Below are 25,559 nucleotides of genomic sequence, written 5' to 3'. Positions count from 1 at the left end.
AGCAGAAACGTCTGCCAGAGGCCGCTTATCTAGATCGCAGCACCTTCACGATTTCATCATTACTTCTCTTATTCTTTTCTATTTCCTCTTCTTCTGTCTTCTCGTCTCTCTCATTCTTTGTATCTTTTCGTCTCCGTTTCCGTTTTCATGAAAAAATGTCTGTCTTGGCTTCACAAAGCAGTGTTGACCGCTTGGCTGGTCCGGCACAATGATGAACTCGTCCAACAGGTAAACATGTTTTATCAGCCACATGGATCCACACTCACAGGCCTCTTCCCATTTCCAGGATACTTTAGAGATGGCCTTTTTTTTTTTTTTATTTTTACAGTGGACAGATGGATCAATGTGTATTCGAGGAGCTCATTTTTGGTGAGCTACCGAAACAACAGAAACACACTATTATGAACTTTGTTATAGAATGTGTATGTATGTCCACTTGTGCGGCTGCTGGGAAGTGAGAACTGATGTACGTGTTCCCTTTGACTTTCATGTCTCTTTGAGTTTTGTCAGAGCTTCTGTGCATGTGCGTCCATGTAACTTGTGCGTCCGGATGTGTATGTGTGTGATGTGTGTGATGTGTGTATGTCTCTCTCTCTCTCTCTCTCTCTCTCCTGTCTGTCTCACTCTGTCTATGTAGGGTGCATTATTGGAAGCAGTAGACCGGACAGTGCCAGAGGCGTACACCAAGCGGTCACGCGGCGTGACAGAAAAGAGAGCAGAGTTGCTGTCAGAAGGCCTTTTTAACACACTGCTGCTCTCCGTTTGGGGACATTTCGGGAGGCGTTTGACTGCAAAAGAGCCCCGCAAAGGAGAGATAAACACAATTCTCCTAAAACTCCCACAGAAACACCACTAAAGCCCTGAAGGCTTCCTACCTGGAGAAAAAAAAAAACACGCTAATACCTTTGATGTTCCCAAAGAAATGTGCAAGAGAGCGAGAGCAGGAGAGAGACAGGGGGGGCTCATCCTCTCAAACACACACACACACACATACATGCACAGCGGGCAGCAGCTTCACACATCTAATTAATCCCAGATGTTTCCATGTGTGGGCCATTGAGGGAAACAGTTTAAGGAAGTCGGTGTGCATTGTAAAATGTCCCTCTTAACAAATTATTTAATTTATTTAATTTAATTTATTTAATTAATTTTTTTCTTAAAACAAGTGGCACATTTGACTGCTTAGTTTTTTTATTTTTTTTTTTATTTACTTCTTTCACTCAAAAAATTGCATTGGAAACAAGTGACATTTCAGCACATTTACATTTGTGTTTCTCATTTTAAGGATTATAAGGAAGTAACATATTAAGTTAGATTTGTTACCTGCTGTTTCCTCCCTCTTTCCATATCGTACTTCCTGTTACTGCACCTACAAGTAACCCTGAAATAACAGACACTTTTCACAGTATTTTGTGTGCGTATTGATATGAGTGAGCCTAAATTGTAACACTTAGGTGTGTGTGTTTTATTACACTGCTCTTTTCTGCTACATTAGAGCTAATTCCTCACTTGTGTGCTGTTTCTTCTAATTATATCTCCACCACCAGCGTGGTATTACTTTTATAAACCTGCATTTCTATCGGAGGTGCATTTACGCGTAAAAGGCCTGCAACCATTCTTGCCAATATAATGTGGGGTTCAAGGGTTCACTCAGGGGTAGCGAACTGAACTAGAAACACGTATGCACGTACACTGTGGAGCTGCTTTCCTCTTTGCCCCTCACCTGTGTCTCACATATCTCACTTCCATACACACATACACACAAACACATATTCCTATTTTGAAAGTGAGAGCTCCACAGCACTCAGAACGAATTTGCTTTCCAGTCTCTAGGCCCCATTCCACTTCTAAGGTTATTTTATTTATTTATTTTCTTTCTTTCCCACCTCTTGCTTTAGCCTCCATCTTCCCCTGGGCCTTCTATTACACTGCAAAGGTCACATTCATGTCACCTCCACGTTTGAAACCAAATGCTCCTGTGTGTCAGAGGACACATCTGTGTGAGGACAAGTGACTTTAAAATGTGATAATAGCCAGCGGGTATTACTAAAGAACACAAAAAGTCGACTGGTAACGCTGTGAATGGTAACACTTTTTGTTGCATCAGCAGCATTCATGTGCATGTGTAAGGCTAGTAAACTGGACACATACACATTTCTTTTTCAATAAATTCCCCTAAATCTGAAACGGTCATATCGCGCTATGGATTGCTGGGATCGTGCTACATAGAATATTTTTATCAATGAGTCTATGAGTCATAGACGCTAATTTAGGAACAATACAACCATCACAATACCAATGTCACTGACACAGGCAGTCCCTGAATGGTTCACATGGGTTAATGAGCTTAGTGTATGTTCCTTTGATGCTTAAAAGGTAAAACAATCACACTGTTACCACGGCTGGGGAGAGAAGAGAATGAGTGTCAATGTCAAAATGATTCCAGTTTTAAGTTTTGATCGGTGGATTTAAGCTCCTCAGGGAATCTTTGGCTTGGGGAGGCATGAGCGGCTCAAAGGGATCAGGATCTTAGCTGACCCAGGGTCTTTGAGCTTCCCCTGGCTGGGCTCCTCCAGGCTGGAGTTGGTGCACCTTGGATCCTGGCAAGGCTCTGATGCTCTGCGAGGCTGAAGCAGTGACGTGCGGCACAGACTTGGGGCCTGCACCTGGGGTCCAGTGTTGAAGCAGGGAAGGCCTCTAGACGGAGGAGGCAGCTGCTTGGTCTGGGTAGCCAAAGGCCTTATGGGACACCCCGGCTTCAGAGAGGCAAAGCCACCGGCGCCCGCAGGCTTGAGTGCAGGGAGCGACACACGCTTGTGAAGGTGAGGAGGCAGCAGCATGCGAGGGCAAGTCGAACCAGCAGATCTAGGAGTGACAGAGTTCTGCAGCATCACAGCGGGGGCTCTCCACTCCTGCTGTGCAGCAGACTGAGCTGCTGATGCTGGACCGTCTCTGGCAGTTACCCCCTGTGGAGCCCTGGAGCCTTGGTGGCGTGGGCGGGTGCTGAGGCGATGACTCAGCTCGCCTGGGTGTGCTGGCCCGGACACATCTGCCACGAGGTCTTCAAGAGGAGGGTCGGCATCTATATGGGGTCCTTCCTCAGGTCTGCTACTCATGAGGTCACTGCGGCCCTCGGTGGGGGGAGTTTTTATTAGTCTTCCCTGGTGGGGGTGCTCGTTGAAGCTGGGGTTGAAAGGCTGTAGTATTTGAGGCTGCAGAGAAGAGGAAAGATATTTTAGTAAAATAGAAAATGTGTATAAAATAGTCACGGAAAAGTCAGTGTATAAGTGGGTAGGACTATGGGATGTTTTTATCATTTTCCAGATATGAGTGTTTTTAAAAAATTCCCCTTTTTGGTGTCTTTGATCACTGCGGAATCGAGGCTGTTTACGTTTCAAAGCTGCAAAGGAAACTGGAATTCAGCCTCTCTTTGACTTGTTTATTTACACTTTAATATCACAGCCTGCTTATACTGCCAGTCACTGAACTATTCCTAGAATGGGAAAGGCAAAGTCACAGAGGAAGCCCTGATTCAGCACTTAGAAAACAAGCAGAGGAGAATAACCTTGCCATGTGAATGCCTGGAATCTACTGAAGTCGTTGAGTCATGTTCTGATTGCTGCTGCAGAGGGATTTTCGAAACATCCAAACTGAGAGCTACAATGCCTGCTGCCAGCGTAAGAACGTGCTGAGCCGTTAACCACATGAAATTTAGACCAACCGTGGTGCTGTCCTCCACTCGAGGACACACGGGCTTATCAACACAAACTCACAAACACCTGTAAAATCTAATCCAATCCGATAACAGCCCTGCAACAATTACTGTCTTAGTGAAGCTCAGTATGTTTGATATTTGTTGTGTTAGAGAGCTGCTAATTATCCAGTGCGACAAAACAGCAAACTACGGCTTTAAATGCATTGAATCAACATCTCTCTGACACGGACTCAACAAAAACTCATTATGTTTTAACAGAGTTAGCATTTGTTTCAATATTCTGGTATTTAATTAGTTTAGTTTGTAATGTGCATGATATATCTGTCCACTCCCTACACATGCTTTGCTTTTTTTTTTAAGATTCCAGATATTTTCTGCATCACAGCTTCACTTTAGAAAAAAAAAAAAAAAGGAATGTAGATCATTTTAGTTTTACAAGAGGAATGTATGTGCCCAGATGATATAAAGTGCCACAAAATAACTTTCACCTTTTATACACGAATACATTTTCTGAACAGCTTATGTCCTCAACAGCTATAAAGATCCATTAAACTAGTTCTTATGTCAGCCTGTTTAGTTTGACACAGAGTCTGCATGCCATACTGATGCCATTACAGTCAGGTTTCACCTTCAGAAATCAACTGGCATTTTCCACTGCTTTGAGTAGAACCTAAATAATCAAAATCTACCTGGAAGCAACAAAAAAGCATGAGCTCAGTTTCAGCAGAAACATACCCACTGTGAGTAGACGGTAAAATTATCTCAGAGGTTGTGAATATATTGCTGTACAGGTCGAGCTGCTGTGCCCGTTTCCTCCATCAGTTATTTGTGTTGTGAGTGGGAGTGGGTGGCCAAGGCCACAGCTCCATCTCCTGGTCCCCTGCCACAATGCCTCCACTAGCTTATTACAAAACCCATGACCGCCTCTCAGTGTCTGTTTGTTGATGCATATTTTGCACAAAAGTAATTTTCTTCTGAAGTCTTTAAATTTTAAAGTTTAAAAACTTCTAAATAAACAATATCTCTGTTGTATCTGACAATGTCGCTGAGTAGCTTGCCACTTAAATCATGAGCATGTTATTAAGTCTGTTAAAACATCAAAATGTTTAGTGACATCATATGTTTATATGTGACAGACCAAAGCACACTCAAACATTATAGATACAGGCCTTGTAATATTTTTGGTTTGGACAATGTGGTTCATGGTAAAAATACCACCTGAGAAGTCCATAAGAATAAATTATACCTTACGGCACAGCTATAAATGATACCTTTAACTGGGCCAGCTGGAGGACTCTGTCAGCGATAGGCACTTTCTACAATACAGCATCACAGTCAGTAATTATTTGCATCCACAGCTGTCTCCTACAGATACTAATGATTAGTAGCAATCATTTTGAGCTCTTCACAGCCAAGAAGTAAATCACTGTAACTGAGAAGTCTAACCAAGAAATGCGCAAATTGAGACACCTCGAAGATGAGAGGCCACCATGACCAAGCCAGCAAGAATTTGAATGAGGATGTAAATAATTGCCATTATGTCTGTTGGAAGACAATGTGATCACAGCACATAAGCAGATGAGTGAGGAAATATGGAGTTGAGCTGTAGAAATCATGTGAGAGCAGAGCATGTGTGCGTATGTGTACGTATATTTGTTTTTTGCTTGCTGTGCTCAACTGCTTTTGGTAGGGAAGTTAAAATGAAGGCGATTGCTCAGGACGGCAGTGACACGTATTCCCGTCCAATAACACGTGGGTATTGTCAAACATTATTCCTTTCAAAACACTTCATCCAACTCCTTTAAGGTGAACATCTGGAATCATACAGCACCTATTCTAAGAATACAATACAGAAAAATAAATCCACACAGAGAGATTTACCAAGGCATGCATAACTGTTCTTGTATGTCTAATTTGATAGGATGGATGGAACAAACTAAAATGGAAAGCTGAGAATAAGTTATGCACAAAAGCAAGACAAAATTTTCAAAATCCAACAAAGAACGGGTAAATGAAATATGGAAAAAAAAAATTAAAAAAAATTACTGAAACAGTTTCACTGTGGTTTCCATTAAGGAGAGCAAACCAAAGTTTCAAGTACAGATACATAAGTTCAAAACTCCAAAGCAATGAAAAATCGAACACAAAGCATGCAAACGCAAATGTAGAGAGGCATGCTTCTGACGTGCCACATGACGCCAAACCACAGCCCAGCGTGCAGGAGGTCGGGTCATGGAGGCGGCATGTTGACTGCATGTTAAAGAAAGGGTTACTGTACCACGCTGTGTCATAGAAGTACTGCACTAGGTGCTCCACTCCTTGTCATGTCATAGGCATTATGAGTGGGGAGGCATAAGTAGAAGAGAAACAACATGGGAAATTCAATTTCAGCTGTGTGGGGGACACAGTGCTGAGATGAGATGAGATGAGATGAGGAGAAAAAAGGGTTAAAAGACAGGCAGAGAGGGCGGAGTGAGATGCAGCAGAAAGAGAAAGAGAGAAGAGGAGGGGGCACAGACATGTAAGACAGACACTTGTCGGGGTTAAGCAATTCTAAATGCAGAATTAACACCCAGTCCGTGCTTGCAAGACAAAAATCACACATTAGCTGAACAAACAAGCCAATTTCAATGAAACTTGTATGAAGAGTACAGATACTTCTCTATTTGAGAACTGGCAATTTCTATTTTCTGTTCTAAAAACCTTTATTACTTGCAAAAAGCCTTTGCTGGTTTGTTTACAGCCAGAGCTCCCAGTGGGGGGTCAGATCATTAGTGGTCCCGTCTATTGCTTCTCACCTTATATCTGTACAGGACTGCAGACTGACTATATTTTCTTGTGTTTCAGTGTCATTACCTCCTCCCTCCCACTGTTCTTCTCCCACTGTACAGACGTTCTTTTGATATTCTGTATGGTGCTTAATTAGACCGTGCAATCTACTGGTAGGAGAAAATGCACTTTGACTGAATGCTAGGCTGTATTCACATATTTGTCACAACAGTCTCTAAACACAAGTGCACTTGATATTGAAATAACCTGAGATATACAAAAAAAAATACACCTGTGCCACATTTTTTTCAACTCCCTCTTGATACAAGGCTGAGCCCCACTGAGAGAGATCAAAGCAAGAAAGCGTGGGTTCTTCTCGTCTTCTCTCACATATGCACATTTTCTGAGGTCTATTTACCTGTTGTCACTCTTTTTAACTGCATCCCCACTACCTCCTCAGCACTGCATAATAAAAAAGCTTTGTTGTGGGATTCACAGAGACAGGTGCAGTTGTTGTGACTGTCACTATTTCTGCAGTCCTGTTTTTCTTAATGAAGTCACACTGTTTTAGTCTCCAGAAAAAAAATCACTTCCAAAGCAAAGCAAATCCAAACACATCCAAAGCAAAGATCAGGTTAAGGTCATGTGTACTGCTTGTTCAAGAGCAGGAGATGCTAAAATATAATTAATTTCAATTCTTACAACAAATTATGGTATATATATTCTTTTTGAATGAATGTCTGCAAGGCAGTTAAGCTTGGATTAGAAATACAAGTATCTGCAGCTGTTTTAGAAAGACTGAACACAGCTAATAAAGGGGAACTGAATCTATAAATAAGCAGTAAAGGAAAGGGACAACAGAAAATGAATTGCCGGGGGACAAGAAGCCAGATTGTGTTTAGTAAAACAAATAAGAGTATAGTATTTTGCATGTAACTGCTTTTGTTCCAAATAAATCTAAAAGTGTACATACAGCACAAGTAGTCCTATAATTGCACAATGAAAAAAGGCTTTCACTCAAGTAGTTTAGGGGGTTTTAATTGGAAATAAAGACAAACTTTTTCAGACTACTCACAGAGCCCTGGATATGTTATGTTATGCAACGACAGAGAAGAGGTTGCAAAGGATGTTAGTGACTCACTCTGTCTGCGCTGCGGCATGCTGGTACGGGTCAAGCCCTGGTGCTGTGCCTGCCACGGAGACAGCAATGGGGTGGGCAGCACACCCTATCCAGAGAAAAACACAAAAGGACAAAAGGCATGACGTACCAGAACACACACACACACACATACACACACACACACACACACACAAGCATGCTACATGGAAAACACACACTCTCAGGCATAAACACATTGTTAATGAGTATTGATTGCCCAATCAACACAGCACACAAAACACACACACAGGCAGATATGCACACACACACACATCCACACAAAAAACTGCATCCATGCATCCATGTCAGTGTTGAATCAATCATTCATTAAGTTCTATGAACAAAAAGTTATTTCCAGTTTTGGCATTAATGAGACAACATTAAGCCCCCAACATCAAGTAGCTTTTTGGTTGGAAAAATACTACAACCATTAATTGAACCTACATGCATTCATATGATGTCTCCACTGTGTGAAATATTCAACCAAAGGTCCATGTTCTTAGAGCAGCACTATTCCTTCAAATGGAAATATTCTTGCACATTACTCAATGTCATTCATATTTGATGTCTATGGACACTTTGAGATCTACACTACAAACTACAAAGTTCTGTGATTTTAACAGTGTTTGGCTGCAAACTCACACTCAAACCACAAACGTGTCTATCAGAGTCTTCGTCAGGTCAAAATGTTCACAAATGGTCAACAAACCTTTGCCATAAAGCTGGTGGGTGGTCCTTTTAAATGCATTTGTGGTTTGAATGCAGTGTGCAGGCGTTATTCTTTTCACAAATGCTGATTTCCAATAGCCCTGCACCCACATGTGATTTGTGTATGACTGCACTCTTCTTAACAATGGCTGCGAACTATGACGTGTGATGAGTGATAACTGGGCCACCAGTAGGTCAGAGGGAATTAAAATGTTCAACACTTAACCCTTTATCGGGAAAGGGACCATTCAAAATGTCCGCCCCTTGCCTCACCATGAGACAGTAGAACTACAAGATTTCTCCAAACCAATCAGCAACAATCAGGCTACATGACAGACCAGCAAGAAACCATATATGGTAACCTCATTGACCCTGATTTTCACCATAAAATTGATTTTTTTTTTTTTAAACTCACAAATGACCACCAGGAATGGTCTCGGGTTGAAATTCTGAATTTCTAAGTATTTCAATGAGTGCCCTATAAAGGGTTAAACACATAAGCACACTCATAAAAAAGTACTGTACACACTTCTTCACCACGCCACTATATTAAGCTATTGATAATAGGAAATTGTTAAAGATCGAAGCAAAACAACACAAAGTCTGTGCTATAATGTGTACATTTGCTATTTCAGAGTTTCTAAAACCCAGGAGATTGTTTTCTTGCAATGTTTGACACACTATTGCACTCATTATCCTTTGGAACATTAGCTACCTGGAGACTTCCAATCATCTTTATGTTGTTTCTCCTTTGCCCGCAACCACTTTTTCCTGCTACTGTATAACTGTTATGGTTTTCATATAAATATACAGTCAAATCCATTTTCAACCAACCATCATTAGTCCCTAGCCTACAATCTGTTGTAGGGGAGCACTCAATCATAGGCAGTGCAAAAAAACAAGGTGACACTAGAAAGGCAAACAGTCTTTACAGGTGCACCAACCAATCCAAAAAACTGTCATACAAACATTTCAACCCTTCACTTTGAAGTTTCATAAACTGGGAGGAGAAGTGGGAACATTTTTCATAAAGCTTTGATGCCATCACTAGTTGTGTATGTATGTAACTGAATATGCTGCCTTGAATCACAAAGATAATTCACTAGGATGATAAAGTAACAATTACTGTATAATTAGTTCCAGAAAGTGGCAAATCCATAGGTGTTTAAACACACATCTAACTAAACTTACCACATCTGCTGTCTATATGGTCTACGTTCTCATTTTTCCCACATAATGCACTCTGAACATTTAGTTTGACCAGCATCTGTACCTTTGTGCACAAACAAGGACTTGAGAGAAAAAAAGCCCTTTTCTTGATACCAAACCCATCTTTGGGTTAAGCAATTCAAGATCCCTCACCCCCTTTGGAGAGGCAAAGTGAAGGGGCAGCTGGGCCATCACGTTAAGCACACAGTCAGACTAAAACCTTATCAAATGCTACTCCTTCCCTGTGCTGTGGAGAGGGCCGCTGCTCAAACTCTAATATAGAAGAGACAAGCACAGAATCTGCCAGACGCAAGAGAAGAAACAGAGAAAGAGAGATAGAAGACGAAGAGGGGAAGGTAGCTAACTTCCCAGTAAGTCCAGCTCGGGCTATTTCAGAGCCCTCCTGGTGTGACTTCTAGACAGGGGAGGAATGAGTTTCCCTGATCTGCTCTCATCCAAGTCCTTCCATGAACACCAACAACTGTTTTAGCAGGAGGTCTCGGCAGAAGCCTCCCGTCGAGGCTTCATTTGCAGAGAGGAAAACCTTAGGCGATGAGAACAAGAGGGTACATTGGAGGGCTCTTGAACGATTTTGACAGTGTCTGGCAGCTTTATTAGACCTTCGCAGCAGCTTTGCCTGTCAATTTTTTTTATTTTTTTCTTATTTTACATTGCTGTAAAGGCTCTCTAGCAAACAGCTGACAGATTCACAAGGGCAGAAAGACAGAAATTGGAAAAATATAAAAGTTTGTCATATTCCATCAATTTCATCAAAACTTTCTTGCCTGCATTTCTTGCCTACCAGCCCACAGACCCTGGGTTCAATGCCTGGTGAAGGTACTTCCGGTTCAGTTTCCACTGAAAACAGCTGCGAACCCACTGGAAAGCAAGAACTGTACTCTTCCTTGCTGCTGCACTACACTTTCTGATTGGCTGTGCCTACACAGTGGGGGTTAACTATGACACTGGCGCTGAGGGGGGTAGCCTAAACCACCCACACATTAAGCTCAAGAGGAAGTGGAGGAGGCACGTTTCTGTCTGCAGCACTCACAGGGACAACAATTGAGTTGGCAGTGATAAGAATTACAATGCACATGGAAATTGGATTGAAAAGGAAACATTTTTCTTTGGGTACATCATAAAAAGTAGGTGCTTGTTAGGGGCTAAAAAAAAAGAGGGCAAATGGGCTATGAATATAAAAAGAAAAAATAACATACACAAAATAGAGCAGTTGTGTATATTATATTGTATATTCACTAGAGGCCCCTCTTGTAGTGAAATGGACTGTCAGGATATATTACGATGCTGTGCAGTCCCAAAAGTAGATGGCAAAACTTGGCGAAATAGGACGAATTTGTTATTCAAGTTAAAGTTGTTCTTCGTGATCCAGCAACCTCTTCATCAAATAACAGCAGTATTAAGAAGAAACCATAATACTGTGCCCCTAAAATGGCTTCTCTCTGCTTGAATCCCCCTAATCCAGTACACAGAGCTTTTTGTGGTTGGCTACAGCCAACACCACAAGTCTACCCACAATGTCTCAATTCACTGACTCTGGCAATTAAATCCTCACCTGTCCGTGATGACTCTGCAATGCAATGTGAATTAATGAGTGTGCATGCGCATGTAAGTGTGTGTGTGTGTGTGTGTGTGTGTGATGGTGTGTCTGGGATACAAGGGGGAAGACAGAGGGGATGTGGGTGGAGAGATAATGTCATGATCTAAGAGGAGAAAACTTCTTCTTTCAACCAACAGCTTAACACTGATCAACAGCCAATCCTATTGTCTCTCTCTCTGTGTGTCTCTCTCTCTTACATCAGTGGTAGAAGTAGAGACGCAACGTCAGAGAAAGAGTGACAGAGACAAAAGTACAGGGAAAGAAAGAAAACACTGAAGTAATAAAGGAATAAAGAAAGAAACATAACATGAGGGGATGTGTGAGAAAAAAAGAAGGGGTGAAGAGGATGAGGATGTTTAAAAGGCAGAGAGGGAGTGGGAGGGTAGCTGTAATTATCTTCTCTGTCTGCCACTGATGAAACACTGCCTATTGTGTTACCATTGTTTCACCGCTGCTGTTCATCTGCGTGTTTGTTTATCTGGGTTATTAACAGGGTCAGCTCCCCAGTCCTCAGTCTGTTGAACTCATTGTTCAGTCACACTGAGTGTGCCTTACACTTGAGTACAAGAGGTGAATATTGCACAATTCACACACACACAAGCATATTCAGGTAATCGGGGTCTCTCACACACAGATCAAAAACACACAGATACACACACAAACTCAAGGCTGCATGGTTTTCTATTGTGCTACATCTGAAATTACTAAAATCATACTGCTCATGTTATATTTGTAGCAAAAGGTAGAAAAGGTGCAGAAAACATTTCTGCCACTGTGATTGCTCTGGGGAGCTATTCAAGAAAATCGTTTTTCTACAAGTGACATTCAAATAGTTTCTAACATCACACTACATGCGTGTCTAACTGCAACAAGTGTGTACATTTATGTCTGCATCTTGTATAGTGACAGACATATTCTCATACCATATTGTGAGACATTTCCTTCCTGTTTTCCATGATTTGGGACTTAAAATTAGATTGTATGCAGATGAAAATAGCAAGATGCAGAAGCTGGTGCGCAAAGCAGGTGGTTAGGATGTGTTGCCAAAGCCTTTCTACAGAGCGAAGAAGTTAGGACATAGGTGCCTCTCAGTTCTCCACAATGTTTGAGAGACAAAATGATGGGAATGAAAGGCTTGCTTAAGGAGAATAAATCAACTGCTGGAAGGCGCCGCACAAATAAGAAACTGTTCACTGTACAAGTAAATGTCTCTCTGCTTTGTCCAAGGGTCATAGGTCATGAGCTATAATCTGAGTTCAAAGCACAGAGAGATTTCTCTCCAAGTCTGAGTCCACCAGTATCTGGGTTTACAATTTACCCTCTGGGCTACTGATAAGGTAACTAGATATAAGCATTAAAGCTATAAAAAGATTATAGCTACTGGCCTTTGACATAAAAATTATTCTTGGCTGATCCTTTCAACCTAACACTCAGAAATACTATCAGTGGGCCAGAGCTACTCCTGTGCTCTAATACAGAGGCACTTTAAATGTCAGAAGAGAAGAAAATCAACAGTAAAGGGCATTTCAGAGAGCAAGAGGACAAAAAAAACAATAAAGATGACACCAGGTTATGAATTTGTGTGTTGGAGAAGTATTGAAAACTCAGACATTTAACGTTTGAGCACCAAAAAAGAAAAATAATGCTGGTGTAAAAAATAGCGAGAATAACTAAAGAGACACTTTGAAAGATCTGTGAGAGAAACACAATAGGTGAAAGTGAAGCACTGTGTGAGGAACGCTGTGAACTCGTGCTGGCAGAAGGTGCTAAACCTGTCAATGCGACACCGAGAGCTTTGATACCATCTAAAAGTAAGAAAAACCAAGAAAGAAACATTCCTGTCTCTCGTTGTTTACTCTGTGCTCCCTATTCCTATTACATTGTCAAAAACAGCAGCCAAAAAAACCCATAGCTTACCTTTTTAGAGTAATTGCATGCTCTGAAAAGTAAAATGTCACTAACATAATGTGTTTGTCCCCACAGCGTCGCAAAACACTGTGCAGGAAATAGCCTCCACTCTGGTGATGACACAGTCACGTAGATTGAAGGAAGAGGATGGAGAGGATGGAGAGACAAAGAGATAAGAATACTAACAAACAAATATCTACATACAGGAGAAGATGGAATAGAGAGAAAACCACATATGTAGCCTCACGGTGGTTTGGTGTATTATACACAAAGTATCACAGGTCAGACGTAGATGTTCCTATCATGGAGATGGTTCCCTTGGAACACAGCTAGCTCTGCTTTTACGGTTGCCATAGCAACTGCTAAAGCACATGTTCTTGTGGAAACCAGGGATCGACTGTATTTATTGAGCTTCCTTTATTTTTTCCTCTGTAAGACCTCGGTGTAAAATACATTTAATTTTTCAGCACTGTTGCAAACCGTATTGGCTGGACCTCGTTTTTATCATCATTTGTTGTTAATTTGAGAGGGGGATGGAGTCAACGGTTGCCTGTGACTTTTTGGTATAATTCTCTAATTTCTATTGTTTTCTCTATGTAATCTCCTTATACTGCTGATGACTCCCTCCTTGTGTGTGTGAGTGTGTATACGGTACAGTTTCAGCTGAGAGCAGGTCAATTAGGGGAGTGTTTACTAGGCACCCTGCCTGTGGCACTCCTGCTATTGAATCAATACTTGGCTGCCACACAGCATGCTATAATGGCATGATACTGCACACATTGAACATCTCTCCATCTTCTACCTTTCTCTCTCTCTCCCCATCTCTGTACGCTCCCTTCCTCTCATGAATCTCTCTCTCTCTTTTCCTCCCACCCTCCTCCTATACATCCTGTCTTTCGCTGCCACTCAAACATTAATACCAGCCCCTGTTCGCTGTGAGATGTGGGTATTAAGAGTGTGAGGCAGAGTGACAAGCCTACTGACAATCTAATAAACTGTACTCCATAGAGAGGACATGGTATAGTCATCTAACATTTGAAACATGGCTGGCCAGACAGAGGTAGCAGATAAATGGGAAACTGTCTGACTGAATTAAGTGGAGTGAATGAGCCACTACTGCACACATGCACTTGGTCACCAGTGTATCCACATATGAATGTTAAACTAAGACATGTAATGCACTAGGCAAGAGCTGATATATAATAATGCCTTGATAATTGGTAAAGCATAAAATATGTGTGTGTGTCATCTTATATCAACAGTTTCAGATTTTAGAAATCCAAAGGATGATGCAGGGCATTAGTTGTTGTAGGTGCTGTGTGTGTTTGGACTCACAGCGTGGTTCGGCGGCCTCCAGTATGTCTGGGTGGCCTTGTCATAGTGATGATGCATCCGTTTGTCCATCTGTCTGTCGCTCTGTCGTAGTGAAGAGGGAGCCCTCTGGTGGTGGCACTGACACCTGAGCTGCCGGCCTTGAGCAAGCTGAGGGGACAAGAATGAGTGGGTCGATGACAGAAGGCCAATCACAAAATAACTGAAAAACCACATTTAGCTGCATCTACATTCACGCTGGTTAAAAACTTGTCGCTCTGTATGTAATATCCTATTTATCCTCTTCTTCAGATAAAATGTGAAGAAAGCTCAGCAGATCACAATCACAATTTTCATAAGAACTGACAGGTATGATGGCCAAATCAGGGAAAATCAAGCCCAGGTTGTAACTTTAAGCACATGTTCACTCAATATTACCTTCGTTTTCATTTGCAAAAACCTTCACTGACAACCACTTTGATTGACTGCCTGATGTGAGTGACATATACTTACATGTTCATTTTTTTAAAACTCAAACTGATAACTTAATCCAATATTGAAATATATTGAATGTAAGAGCAACTAACGATGTGCTTTAAATAATTTTGGAAATAATTTTTAAAACTTTTTATTTATGAGAATTTTTACATTGGCAAGAGTAAACAAACACAATACAGAACGAGCATATGAGGTCATGGGATGAGAGTGAGTCAAGGCAAGTTTAGCATCTTTACGATGTACTGTCACACAGAGTAAAGTTAAATATCTGTCTCATTGGCTAAATAAATACACCATTTTTTCCACCGTTTTCTTCCCAGTTCTTTTTGGAGTCATATGGAGTGGGTCATCTGTCCTAAGAGATGTAGATGTTTAACAATATTAACAAAAAGGCCAGCAGTAGGACTGTTTTTTTGGAGCCAGCATTTTGTAATGGCCTTTTTACTTGCAGCCAGCAAAATCTTTAACAGGTAAATGTCATTTTTACTCAGTCCATCAGGAATATGACCAAAGTAAAGAAATGTAAAGGTTGAGCTGAAACTAAAACCCAGTATATTTGAAATTATTGTTCCTACGTCCTTCCAGAAGGTCCGGATAGAGGGACAGGTCCAGAAAACATGGGCATGATCCGCCATCATTTCTCCACATTCCCTCCAGGAAGTTGATTGAGAACCAGTTTGTTTAGTCTTCTGTTTGGGAGCATTTTTGGAAGCTTTTAAAACTAAATCTCATATCTTCTCTCATACACATGGATAAATAGCAGAGCAACTTGTACTTGGCTCTAAAGACTGTGGCAGAATCCGCAAGAACTTGCTTGTGTTTGGCAGCCTTGGTGAAAACCCAAAGCTAAACAAGCTGAAACGCAAACAAGATGAGTGCATAATCATGAGCAGTCTGCTTCTATGGCTGGAAGCAGCATCCAAAACTGAATCCTGTCATGTAAGACTGAGAAATCTTTGATAAGTCCACTTTCTTCTCTCCCATTATTTCATTTTCTCTCCCATTCTCTCCTCTCAGCCACACAAACACATCCTTGTACTTTAATGTTCTATATTTGTGAGGATCCTTATTGACACACTGTATTTCCCAGCCCCTTATCCTAATCTTAACTAACACAACTAAATGCATAACCCCAACCAAAACATGATTCTAACCTTAACCTTAAAATAGTCCTTTGAAGTTGCGAGGACCTTACTTCCCAAAAATGTCCTTACTCTGTTGGTTAAAAACTTATTTCAGTGCTCAGTAAGTAGTAATCACAAGAACAAACACACACACACACACACACACGCCCACACTCAAACACTGAAACAGTATACTGAAAGAAATTGCCACACACGGCTCCTGTATTGTTTTCTCATTACTCCATTATGTTCAATTTGGTCAAGTGTTCCCCCCTTCTGCCTCTCAGCAGTTTATCTGTAACACTTCACCTCCCTCCGTTTACCTGACTGACTCTTTACCAACTGCAATATTATCTCTTAACCAATTTCAAGGACGGCAGGTCCAGTAGTCTTTGACTTTCTAAACTTTAGATATCGTATGAACCAGCTGACTGAAAATCTTCACAGACTCTGTAATGATGTTTTTTCTACTTGTTATTGTAGTGTTGTATTGTCAAAAAATCAGGGTTCATCAGCTCTTTAAACTGATCCAAGGCTGATGTGTTTGTTGTTTTCACCTCAACATTGTTCAGTCCTGCACTGCCTCAGAGACCAAGTGAACACAAACCCTCTTCAGCACTCCTCTAACCCAAATTTCAGGTGCACATGTAGTGCTTCTACAGAGAGTCAGCAGAGCAAATATTTGCCTCTTATTTTCATTCTGCTTCTTCTAACATCTTCACTCTTACATTTATTAATGTCAGGCACTGAACTGAAAATATGCCCCAGCCTTTTATTACTGTCTTTGCTTGACGATGAGGGTGCAGCAATATTGTGCTGGAGCGAGGAACCTGCTGTGGGTGGGTGTTAATTCTAATTGGAGGGATAGCATGCGGCAGGGAGGCTGGCGGACAAGGCCTTGCTTTGACATTTTGGTATTTCTCGATACGGCAGAGATTTGAATAATGTCAGCCAAGCATATGGCTGTTTGGCTAACAAGGGAGCCTGGTCAAGACACTAATGAATGTTAGAGAGGGTATGGAGCCAGCTAAAAGTGAACAGAACAGAGGTTATTAGTAGGCAGTCGTAACCGTGTCGTACACACACTTCAGTGCCACAGTTGTAAACACACTGCAGTGCATGTGGGAGTCCAGCAACATGCTGAGCACAAACTGAACTCCCACCTACGAGGAAGGGTGCAGGGCGTCTTCACTGATCACTAGAATGCTGAACAGTGCATCTGCATGTGTATCACTTGCCTTCCACACTTTGTGTTTTTATCAGTCTCCCTCAATATACTACAAAGCACACGTTGGTCCTGTTTATAGAAAATAATTGATCCTGTCTTCTTTTCATGCTTTCTCTTTGTATGATCTGTTAAACCTAGAATAATGTAAACAAAAGACGATGGAAAGCAGTAGTAGTACCCAGACAAGCTTAACAACCTCAGATCTCTGAAGATAACTGGTGTCAAGGAGGTGAACTACCAGAAGTGGAGATATAGGCTTGCAACACATGAAAGCTACATGAAAGCAATAAGTAAACAGAAGCACTGGAGGCTATATAGCCTCATTTGTACATTCTCCAGAAACACGCGCCTAGATCCCTGAATACACAACTATAGATGAGCCTGTACTGATAAGTTGCACTGACATTCACACTGTTTGAGTTTCGATGATTTACTTTCTGTCAGTGGTAAGCGTCACCACTGTTATGAATATAACAGTAATACTGTAATACTGTTATATGAATATTTTAACTGGTAGATACTTCACGTAGAATGTTTTCTATAATGTTAACTACAATGCTGCTATTTTTCCTACACTGGAGTTCCTTGATAACAACTCTTTGCAACAGCAAATATACATTCTTTTGAGGTAACATAAAGTCCAAGTTCACATTCTTCATATATGTTTGCGCTCAGTCTCATATTGCAATTCTGTCTCTCCATCTTGTCATTTCACTGTTGCAAATGCATGCCTGCCAAGGGTCTAAGAATAAAGGCTGGCATTAGTTGCTGTTGTTTGAGGTAAATCTGTGATTTGTGAAAGCTGCCAATCCTCTCAGCAACGATCTTGTCTGTGTCGTATTTCACTGATGATTAAAATACTATACTCAATACTACTACTAAAAAAAAAATCAAACAGACATCAACTGCAGACCTAACTCAGCACTGTACTGCACCTTAACGAAAAGATCAGCTGTGAGGTGTAATGCCAGAGCTAGAGTTAAAGCCTAAAGTAAAATTTGCAAACGGGCTCCCAGCAAATAATAATGTAATGTTTGTTGATGTAATGTAATGTTTTGCCAGGCACTGTCAAACCTATCTATTCAGTTTGTTTGTTCATTCAGCATCTGTTTAGTTCAGTTCAGTTTAGCAATGTATTCCTGAAAATTGAATGTTTACACTGTAACTAAATTTCCCCCTATATTGTATACAGTCCCCTTTTCAGACTTTTCACTTTTATCACTCCAGTTCACACCAACTCACCATTTTTTCACGCTGATGTTGTTGTAGCTCTTGACACTGCAATGTCAGCTGAGCAATGGTCTTGTCCCTACTCCTGAGCTCCTCTCTTAGCACCTGCACTTCCTTAATCAGCTCCCCCAACTGAAAATAAACACACATACAGTACACTGAGTGGACCATCTCATTTAGAAAATGGAGAAAAATAATATGTGCACACACACACACACACACACACACACACATATAAATAACCGCACCGCATATCCCATCAATCACCTCTGTAAACCTAAAGTAAAGTTTCTTACTTGTGATGCAGTGGTATTGTCTTCAATTTCCTCAGGACCATCTGCTGGAGAGTCTGTATCCTCAAGCTGGAAACAAACAAACACAAACGTACACACGTGCGAGCACACATACAGACACAGAATACACAGTGAGCTGGATCAATGACAATAGCCTGAGGCAGGAGTCGCGAGCAAAATTTCACTACGGTCGAATAAGTTTACTGTTTAGCACATATACTCTGCCAACCCTGAACTGTAAGGAACTACTGTTACCTGAGGCAGAGTTGCCGAGTATGTTTTTGACCATTCAAAGCATGTATTTAGTACATGTATCGAGTACAAAAACAATTTCCTGACTTTAGAGGCTGCAGGTCCAGATTTTATCTTGTGAGTTCAACACATTTTGTAATCATTTTCCCAATGACTGCTTGATTAAAGGGATAGCTGAGATGATTTGAAGTGGGGTTGTATGCAGGACTTATCCATAGTTAGTCATTTCACTTGCTTGTGTTATTGTGTGATTTTGGTGTTTTTAACAGTTAGTTTCGACCCAAACTATCATGTTAGTTCATTGATTGAGGCAATGGCAACACAGTGAATTCCTGTGTTCCACAATGAAAAATTACTGTTATTGTCAATAGTACCTTAAAGGCAAGTGAAGAACGGCTTCATTTCTGTCAGAAAGGCCTGTCTGATGGCAACGTAAAGTGGTGACAATATCAGGTGGAAAAGATATACACTAAGTAATACACTAACTATAGATGAGTGCCTCATATAACCCCTCTTCAAATACCCTACCCTAAAGTATAAAGTGACTAAAATATCACAAATAATGACAAATGCCAATTATAGGTTATTAGAGCCCAACTCTATGCCTTGACACTGCATATGTCATCCTGCCAAGAGTCACAAAATTGTATTCAATTTACAATAACTTGAAATTTAAAAAGAAAAAAGAAAAAGAAGAGTCCTAACAAGCAAATGTTTGAAACAATATAAAATCAATTATATTCTCATTTTGTGGAAACTTATCAAATTGTTAATGATAAATATTTGGCCAGTTACTTGAAATACAAATTCCATATCAACAGTACTGCTCCGCATTCAGGTCAGGTCGTTTAATTGAGTTAGAATCAGCGTGTGTAAACAGAGTCGGTTTTCTGACTGTTAGCACAATAAAGCAAAGATCAATTAGGATTCAAACAAGGCTTGCAGCTCATTTTGAAGTCATTGCCTGGAGCTCAACATCACTACTAAAAAAAAAAAAAACACAATTAAGAACACTTACTAATGGGCCAACAGAAATATTTTCCCTCTTGAGGCTATACAGCTAAAGCATTTGACTAACTGCAGTGAGAACAACGAACACTGAGGGAGACATTTGATTTAAATGCAAATGCAAATATCAATTTTATGCTGTAGAGGGGAAGTTGAGTCAAGACATACAAGATAATTTCATTTTACGGATTGTGAAGTGCTTGTGCTTCTGTGGATTTCAGGAATTGCTTAGATGGGGTAGTGTGTTTATTTATTAGAGTGTGGGGTTTTTGTATTCAGCTGATATCTAGGTGCACATCTCTATAGCTGACATCTTTCATTTCTCTCTTCGCTTCCCCTGCCACCCTCTCTACTTCCCACTGAAAGAATTTCTCAGACTGACAAACCGATAGAGAAATATACGTTCAAACATGTCAGCACAAACACAAATCACATGCTGTGCGTTTAAAGAGGAGACCAAGAGCATTTAATAACTTAAAAAGACAACACTGTTGCCCCACAACAAGAAGGTTCCAGGTACATTTCTGAGTGTGTGAGCATGAATATTTGACAGTCTCTATGTGCCAGCCCAGTAATTGACTGTTGATAAGTCCTGGGTGTACCCTGCCTCTCGCCTGACGTCAGCTGGGATTGGATCCAGCCCCTCCAGCATAGACGGTACAGATAATGAATGAGATTCAACGAATGATGCAGCATTAGAACGATTCGTTTTCTGTCATTGAACAGTGCATTCTCAACACATACTGTACATGTGTTTGGTGCATGTACCTATCTAAGATGTGTATGTGTTGCCTCCCTTTAGCACGGTATGTACGTGCATGTTTGTACTGTTGAGTGTGTGCACATTTTGGCACATGCAAACATTATGTTTTTGTTCATTAACAGCTTTTTGCAAAGATGGGTCAAACCTGTAGTAATGTTTTGAGCCTGAGCAGCTGGTTTTTGAGCGAGCTGCAGTCCTCGGCCATGTGTTCGAGTGTGAGTTCATCCAGCACCGCCATGTAGCCATGCTGCCTGCCTTCAGAGGCGACCGGGCGTGAAGAGATCCTTGAAGCCTTGATGCCATCATAGTGCTGGAAGACATTGGCTCTGAGAGACAAATAGCCAGAGAGAGAAGTATGTTGGCTTTATTGATTTTTTACTTTTATATTTCTACTTTTTTCATATTTTCTGGCAACAATGTCTAATCCTTCAGATCTGAAAAACCTGCTATCATTGTAGAAGTGATCTGGTCCACTCCAGCGGTGTTGTTTGCGCCTCTGCCCCTGCCGACCCGCCCTCTCTGAGCGCTCCATGTGGGACGTCCTGTCAGTGTCTATACAAGAAGAAATTAGAGCACAGTGAGCCACAGCTCACAACTTTCAGAAAATAAAAAGCATAAAAGAGCAGTTGCTGTTATTTGTTGAAGTAAAGCCAGAACATGTTTGTGGTTGCAGATAAGCAGTTTTCTGTAAAGGTTAGAATTTGTTTTTCTCTATTTTTCTCTGCCCATTTCTGTCTTCTATTACCACTCTGAGGCACACACATACATGCACACACACACAAAATAAGTCGTTTTTTCATATTTTTTGAGTGAAAACTGCTTTGAGTATTTCAAATACTCTGTTCTAGAATATCTGCATTTAAATCATGATCTGATGCATCTCATTCTCTATTTCTCTCAACTGCCTCAACCATCAAATGCAAAGACACACACACACACACAGTGTCACATTTGCCATTTCATTTTCAAAGAGGAAGTATTTGGCAGCACTCAATAGCATATAGCTGTGAAATGAACTGTGACCGCAACAAAATTGACAACTAACAGAGCGCGACCCCCAGGAAATCAAAAGGACCCTTGACTTTCTACATACAGAATAGTCTTTGGACTGAGAGAAAAAGGAGAAACACCTAATCTAAGGAATGAAGCAGCGGTGGTTAAAATTCCTCACCCTGAGTGTCACCACATAGCACAGTAGCGGGCTGCCAGTTTCGTTGTGAACTATTACATTCCAGGAAACTTGAGTGCACCCAATACCTCCTTTTCAACTCAAAAAAAGTCTTCTAAAAAGTAATACAACCAGAATATATTCCAACTTGGAAAAAAAATCCATAAAGGCAGAGAAACTCAGACAGAGAGTGGAGAGAAATGACTCTGAAGGCCAGTCAGCTGGTGAGCAGTTAAAGGGCCAGATAGAGAAAGCCAACCTTACTCCCAGCTTCTGTCTTTGTTGACAGCCTTGTTTTTCTGGGAACTCCCTAGGAACCGGAGCCGGGGAGAGATGACTGTGGTCTTGGTGGTGGGAGAGCAGCTGAGGTAACTGGTTTGGGTCCAAGCAAGGAAGTCACCAGCTGAGGCAGGCAAGGCAGAAAAGCTGTGGCCTTTCTCCTGTCATGGACCCGACAACTGGATGAAAATACTACACCAGGCCCCTTCTACTCTTCCCTTTATTTTAAACTCCTCTTCTCCCCTTCCCCTCTTCCTGTTTTGTGGCAGAGTCAGGGTGTCTTTGGGAAAGAGGAAACACCCTTCCCTACCCCATTACTTAGGGCCTGCCCTGTGGGCTGGCTCTAACTGGACACATCAGCCTGTCTTGCTTTCACTCTGCATCTCATGACAGTAGCTCTAGCAGTGACATCGTGTGCTATAAATATGGCTGCTTCCCAAAAAGGAGTAGGGAGGGACAACACTCCAATTCACATTCCTTCGGAGTGAACATTCCTCTCCCTCTCTCTCTCTGTCTGTCTGTCTGTCTGTCTGCTTCTCTCAAAAACAAGGAGATCACTGTTTACAGACTAAAGAATGGCATCAGGCGTGTGAAGCTGCCACAATAATGTAAGCCCAGCTGAAAGTTTATTAAGTACACCTAGCTAAAACTACTGTAATCTAATACAACAGGCCTGCAATAAATCCTATATTCATGATGGTTGTTTTTTTTTTTATAGAGCTGTAGATTCATCTTTATGGTCATTTTGAAGGCTGTGGTTTTATCACTGAGTGTAGACTTAACATTATAAACACCTTTCTGTAGCAGAACACAGTTCAACAGCATGACAATCCAAAAAGACCATAAAGTTGAATCGACACCTCTCTAAAGCAGTTTCAACAAAAGCTGAACATTATGACTTTCATAAAAGGTAGAATTTACTGCAGGGCTGTAACATTAAACTGCATTGTAAAGTCTGTATACAATGTTTGAATATGTGCATTGATGTATGTGATTGTGTCCACCCATTATGCTTCTTTGTGTACATGGAAGCACAAGTGTCCTCTGCATATTACATTTTGTGGTGCTGAAGGGAAGACTGTTTGTACATACAAAGCCTATCAGCATCAGACCACTTCCACTTTAAACTAGTGCATCAAACACATCAGACATCAATGGCTAGCCTCGTGACCTCGTGACTGACAAAGAAAAATGTACTTCCTAGAATTCATTATATGTCATGGAAGATGAGGTCATTATTCCTTAACCCTTCTTTCCCTCTCGTATATATGACACACACTATTTGATGAATCCATAATAGCGTTGTCAACACTATTGTTATGTGGTAATACTGTGACCTGATTCCCTTTATCACCTACAAAGAAGCCATTTTACTGATTGGTAATTGATTACATTTACAAAGCGAAAATGGCTTCCAGAAAAAAACTTAAATAGATATGATATCAGAGTAGGAGTGGGAATAGTAAGGTATTAAATTAATCATGCAAACACTATACTGCTCTTATCAAAGCAATCAAATGTTTGTGTCCTACTGAGCCTGTATATGCACTGTAGTTGTGTTAGTACGATACCCAAGTGTGTGTCCATCTGTTCATATACGCAGAGCCAGACAGCTGGCTGAATACTTCTCTAAGTCAGCAGCCTAGCTGTCATTCAAGGCCAGTTGTGTGGCAGTGGTGGAGCTCTAATTTAGTAACTCTTAAGCAACCAAGTATTAAAAGTGTAACAGTGCATAATAGACAACAAGGTGTCCATTAAAATATTTTAATGGATGTTGCAGAGGCAAATTTCTCCCACAGCAAGGTAGGATTCAATTTATTCAAACCATTATATGCCATAAAAGGATATTGCTGGGAATAGAATGCTCAGACCTTGGTTATGCATTAATTTACAATTATGATAAGAACAATTTTGCTGGAGGTGTTCGCCTCTACAAAAATATTGGACGGCCGGCAGCTAGTGAAACTGAAACTTTTGTCATGGCCATTGAATAACCTCGCAAATTTAAACCCTATGTAGAAAAACTGCAATTACGAAAAGTGTTATGTGTGTATATGTGTGTCTGTCTGCGTCTGTGTGTGCTGACCATGCAAGCCATCCTCTGGGAGGTCAACATCCAGCATGAGGTCATCATCGTCCAACTCTCCATTTCCCGGGGGGTCCAGGTTATTCAGGATATCCTGAAAACCACAAAAATCACAGGTGACACTAACTTCATTGTTAGGCATTAGATAGCATTACAGGCACATTACAGGCACATTATGAATGCATTAGAGTCATTATATCATTTTGCCTCTGGGCAAAAATGTTTTATTTCTCTGTAGACCAACTGCTGGGACAGCAATAGCTGGGCATCATGGACCAGATACATGTAACTCATAGCACATATATTAGTAGCTACATATATATGTAGCACATATATTGAGATGTGGCTTTTGCCTGCAGTTTATAAAGCATTTAAAGCATATTTTTGTGTGACACATTTTGAAATTGTTTGTATAATACAATAAATAAATCTCCTCCAATTAGATAGAAATGTTCACATATCCCTTTTAAATCTTGTTTTGACATAAATCAGGATCCTTCTGTTCCTTCCTTGGTCTGGCACTCGCAATGTCTTCCAACAGCGGCAAAGCTGCATTTTGTTGCAATGCACCAGTAGTACTATGCTGTGCACTTGCAATTATTATGGATGGTGATTTTAAATTGTATTATGACATTTGTTTAATAATGTTCTTTGTTATGTAAATATTAATATGTATTTTCATTCCCTGTAACTGATTAAATTGAAAATAACAATTTATAAAGCACTATTAATTACTTTAGTTTGTAATACTGTTTCACAGGATTCTGTCCATCCGACAGCTACAACAGCAGACTATTCTATAAGTCAAGACACAGACAGCAGGACAGGCATTTGGAAAAAAAAAAATAATTCTTAACGGCTTCAAAATATGCAGTTAGTCTGACTGCTACACCGCTGCCAACCGAATAATTCAAAGCGTACCTAAAAGCAAAGGAATGAATCAATAGTTCAAAGCTTTATTTTTCAAGGCAATTTTGTGCTTCACGAAACTAAATTGACAGGGCTTTGACTAGAAGACACAAGCATAAAATTACTCATTATAGAAAGTCTCATGTGTTGCACTATAACTGACTGGAACGCCGTATTTCAGGCCTAATGAAGAGGGAATAACGAAGGAAATAGAATAAACAAAACATAGGCAACTGCTGCTGTTCCCCAAATACTATCAACCACGATGTGGGTGGAATCTTTGTTGTTTGAAGAGTCCTATCCAAAGCAACCTGTCTCAGGTTT

The 25,559-nt window shown here is 40.8% G+C and overlaps 1 protein-coding gene across 2 annotated transcripts in view; it reads right to left on the bottom strand.

The window, feature by feature from the left end:
* Nucleotides 1-1,239: 1,239 nt before the first annotated feature.
* ccser2a (coiled-coil serine-rich protein 2a) overlaps nucleotides 1,240-25,559 on the bottom strand; it is a 47,886-nt gene continuing 23,566 nt past the window's right edge. Inside the window, exons 4-11 of one of the 2 annotated variants that reach the window (XM_070841417.1) lie at nucleotides 24,327-24,420; nucleotides 21,237-21,345; nucleotides 20,939-21,119; nucleotides 18,774-18,839; nucleotides 18,490-18,609; nucleotides 14,422-14,568; nucleotides 7,626-7,710; nucleotides 3,023-3,212 (exon numbers count right to left, since the gene is read on the bottom strand). In XM_070841417.1, coding sequence (XP_070697518.1) covers nucleotides 3,121-3,212; nucleotides 7,626-7,710; nucleotides 14,422-14,568; nucleotides 18,490-18,609; nucleotides 18,774-18,839; nucleotides 20,939-21,119; nucleotides 21,237-21,345; nucleotides 24,327-24,420 — 894 coding nt within the window. In that variant the 3' untranslated portion in view covers nucleotides 3,023-3,120. Of the gene's footprint in view, nucleotides 3,213-7,625; nucleotides 7,711-14,421; nucleotides 14,569-18,489; nucleotides 18,610-18,773; nucleotides 18,840-20,938; nucleotides 21,120-21,236; nucleotides 21,346-24,326; nucleotides 24,421-25,559 lie in introns of both variants that reach the window. The other variant, XM_070841416.1, reaches the window with a different exon arrangement.

The sequence above is a fragment of the Pempheris klunzingeri genome, chromosome 12 (assembly GCF_042242105.1).
Source record: "Pempheris klunzingeri isolate RE-2024b chromosome 12, fPemKlu1.hap1, whole genome shotgun sequence".
Taxonomy (NCBI): domain Eukaryota; kingdom Metazoa; phylum Chordata; class Actinopteri; order Acropomatiformes; family Pempheridae; genus Pempheris; species Pempheris klunzingeri.
The sequence above is the reverse complement of the archived record's forward strand: the minus strand, read 5'-3'. Positions and strand labels throughout refer to the sequence as shown.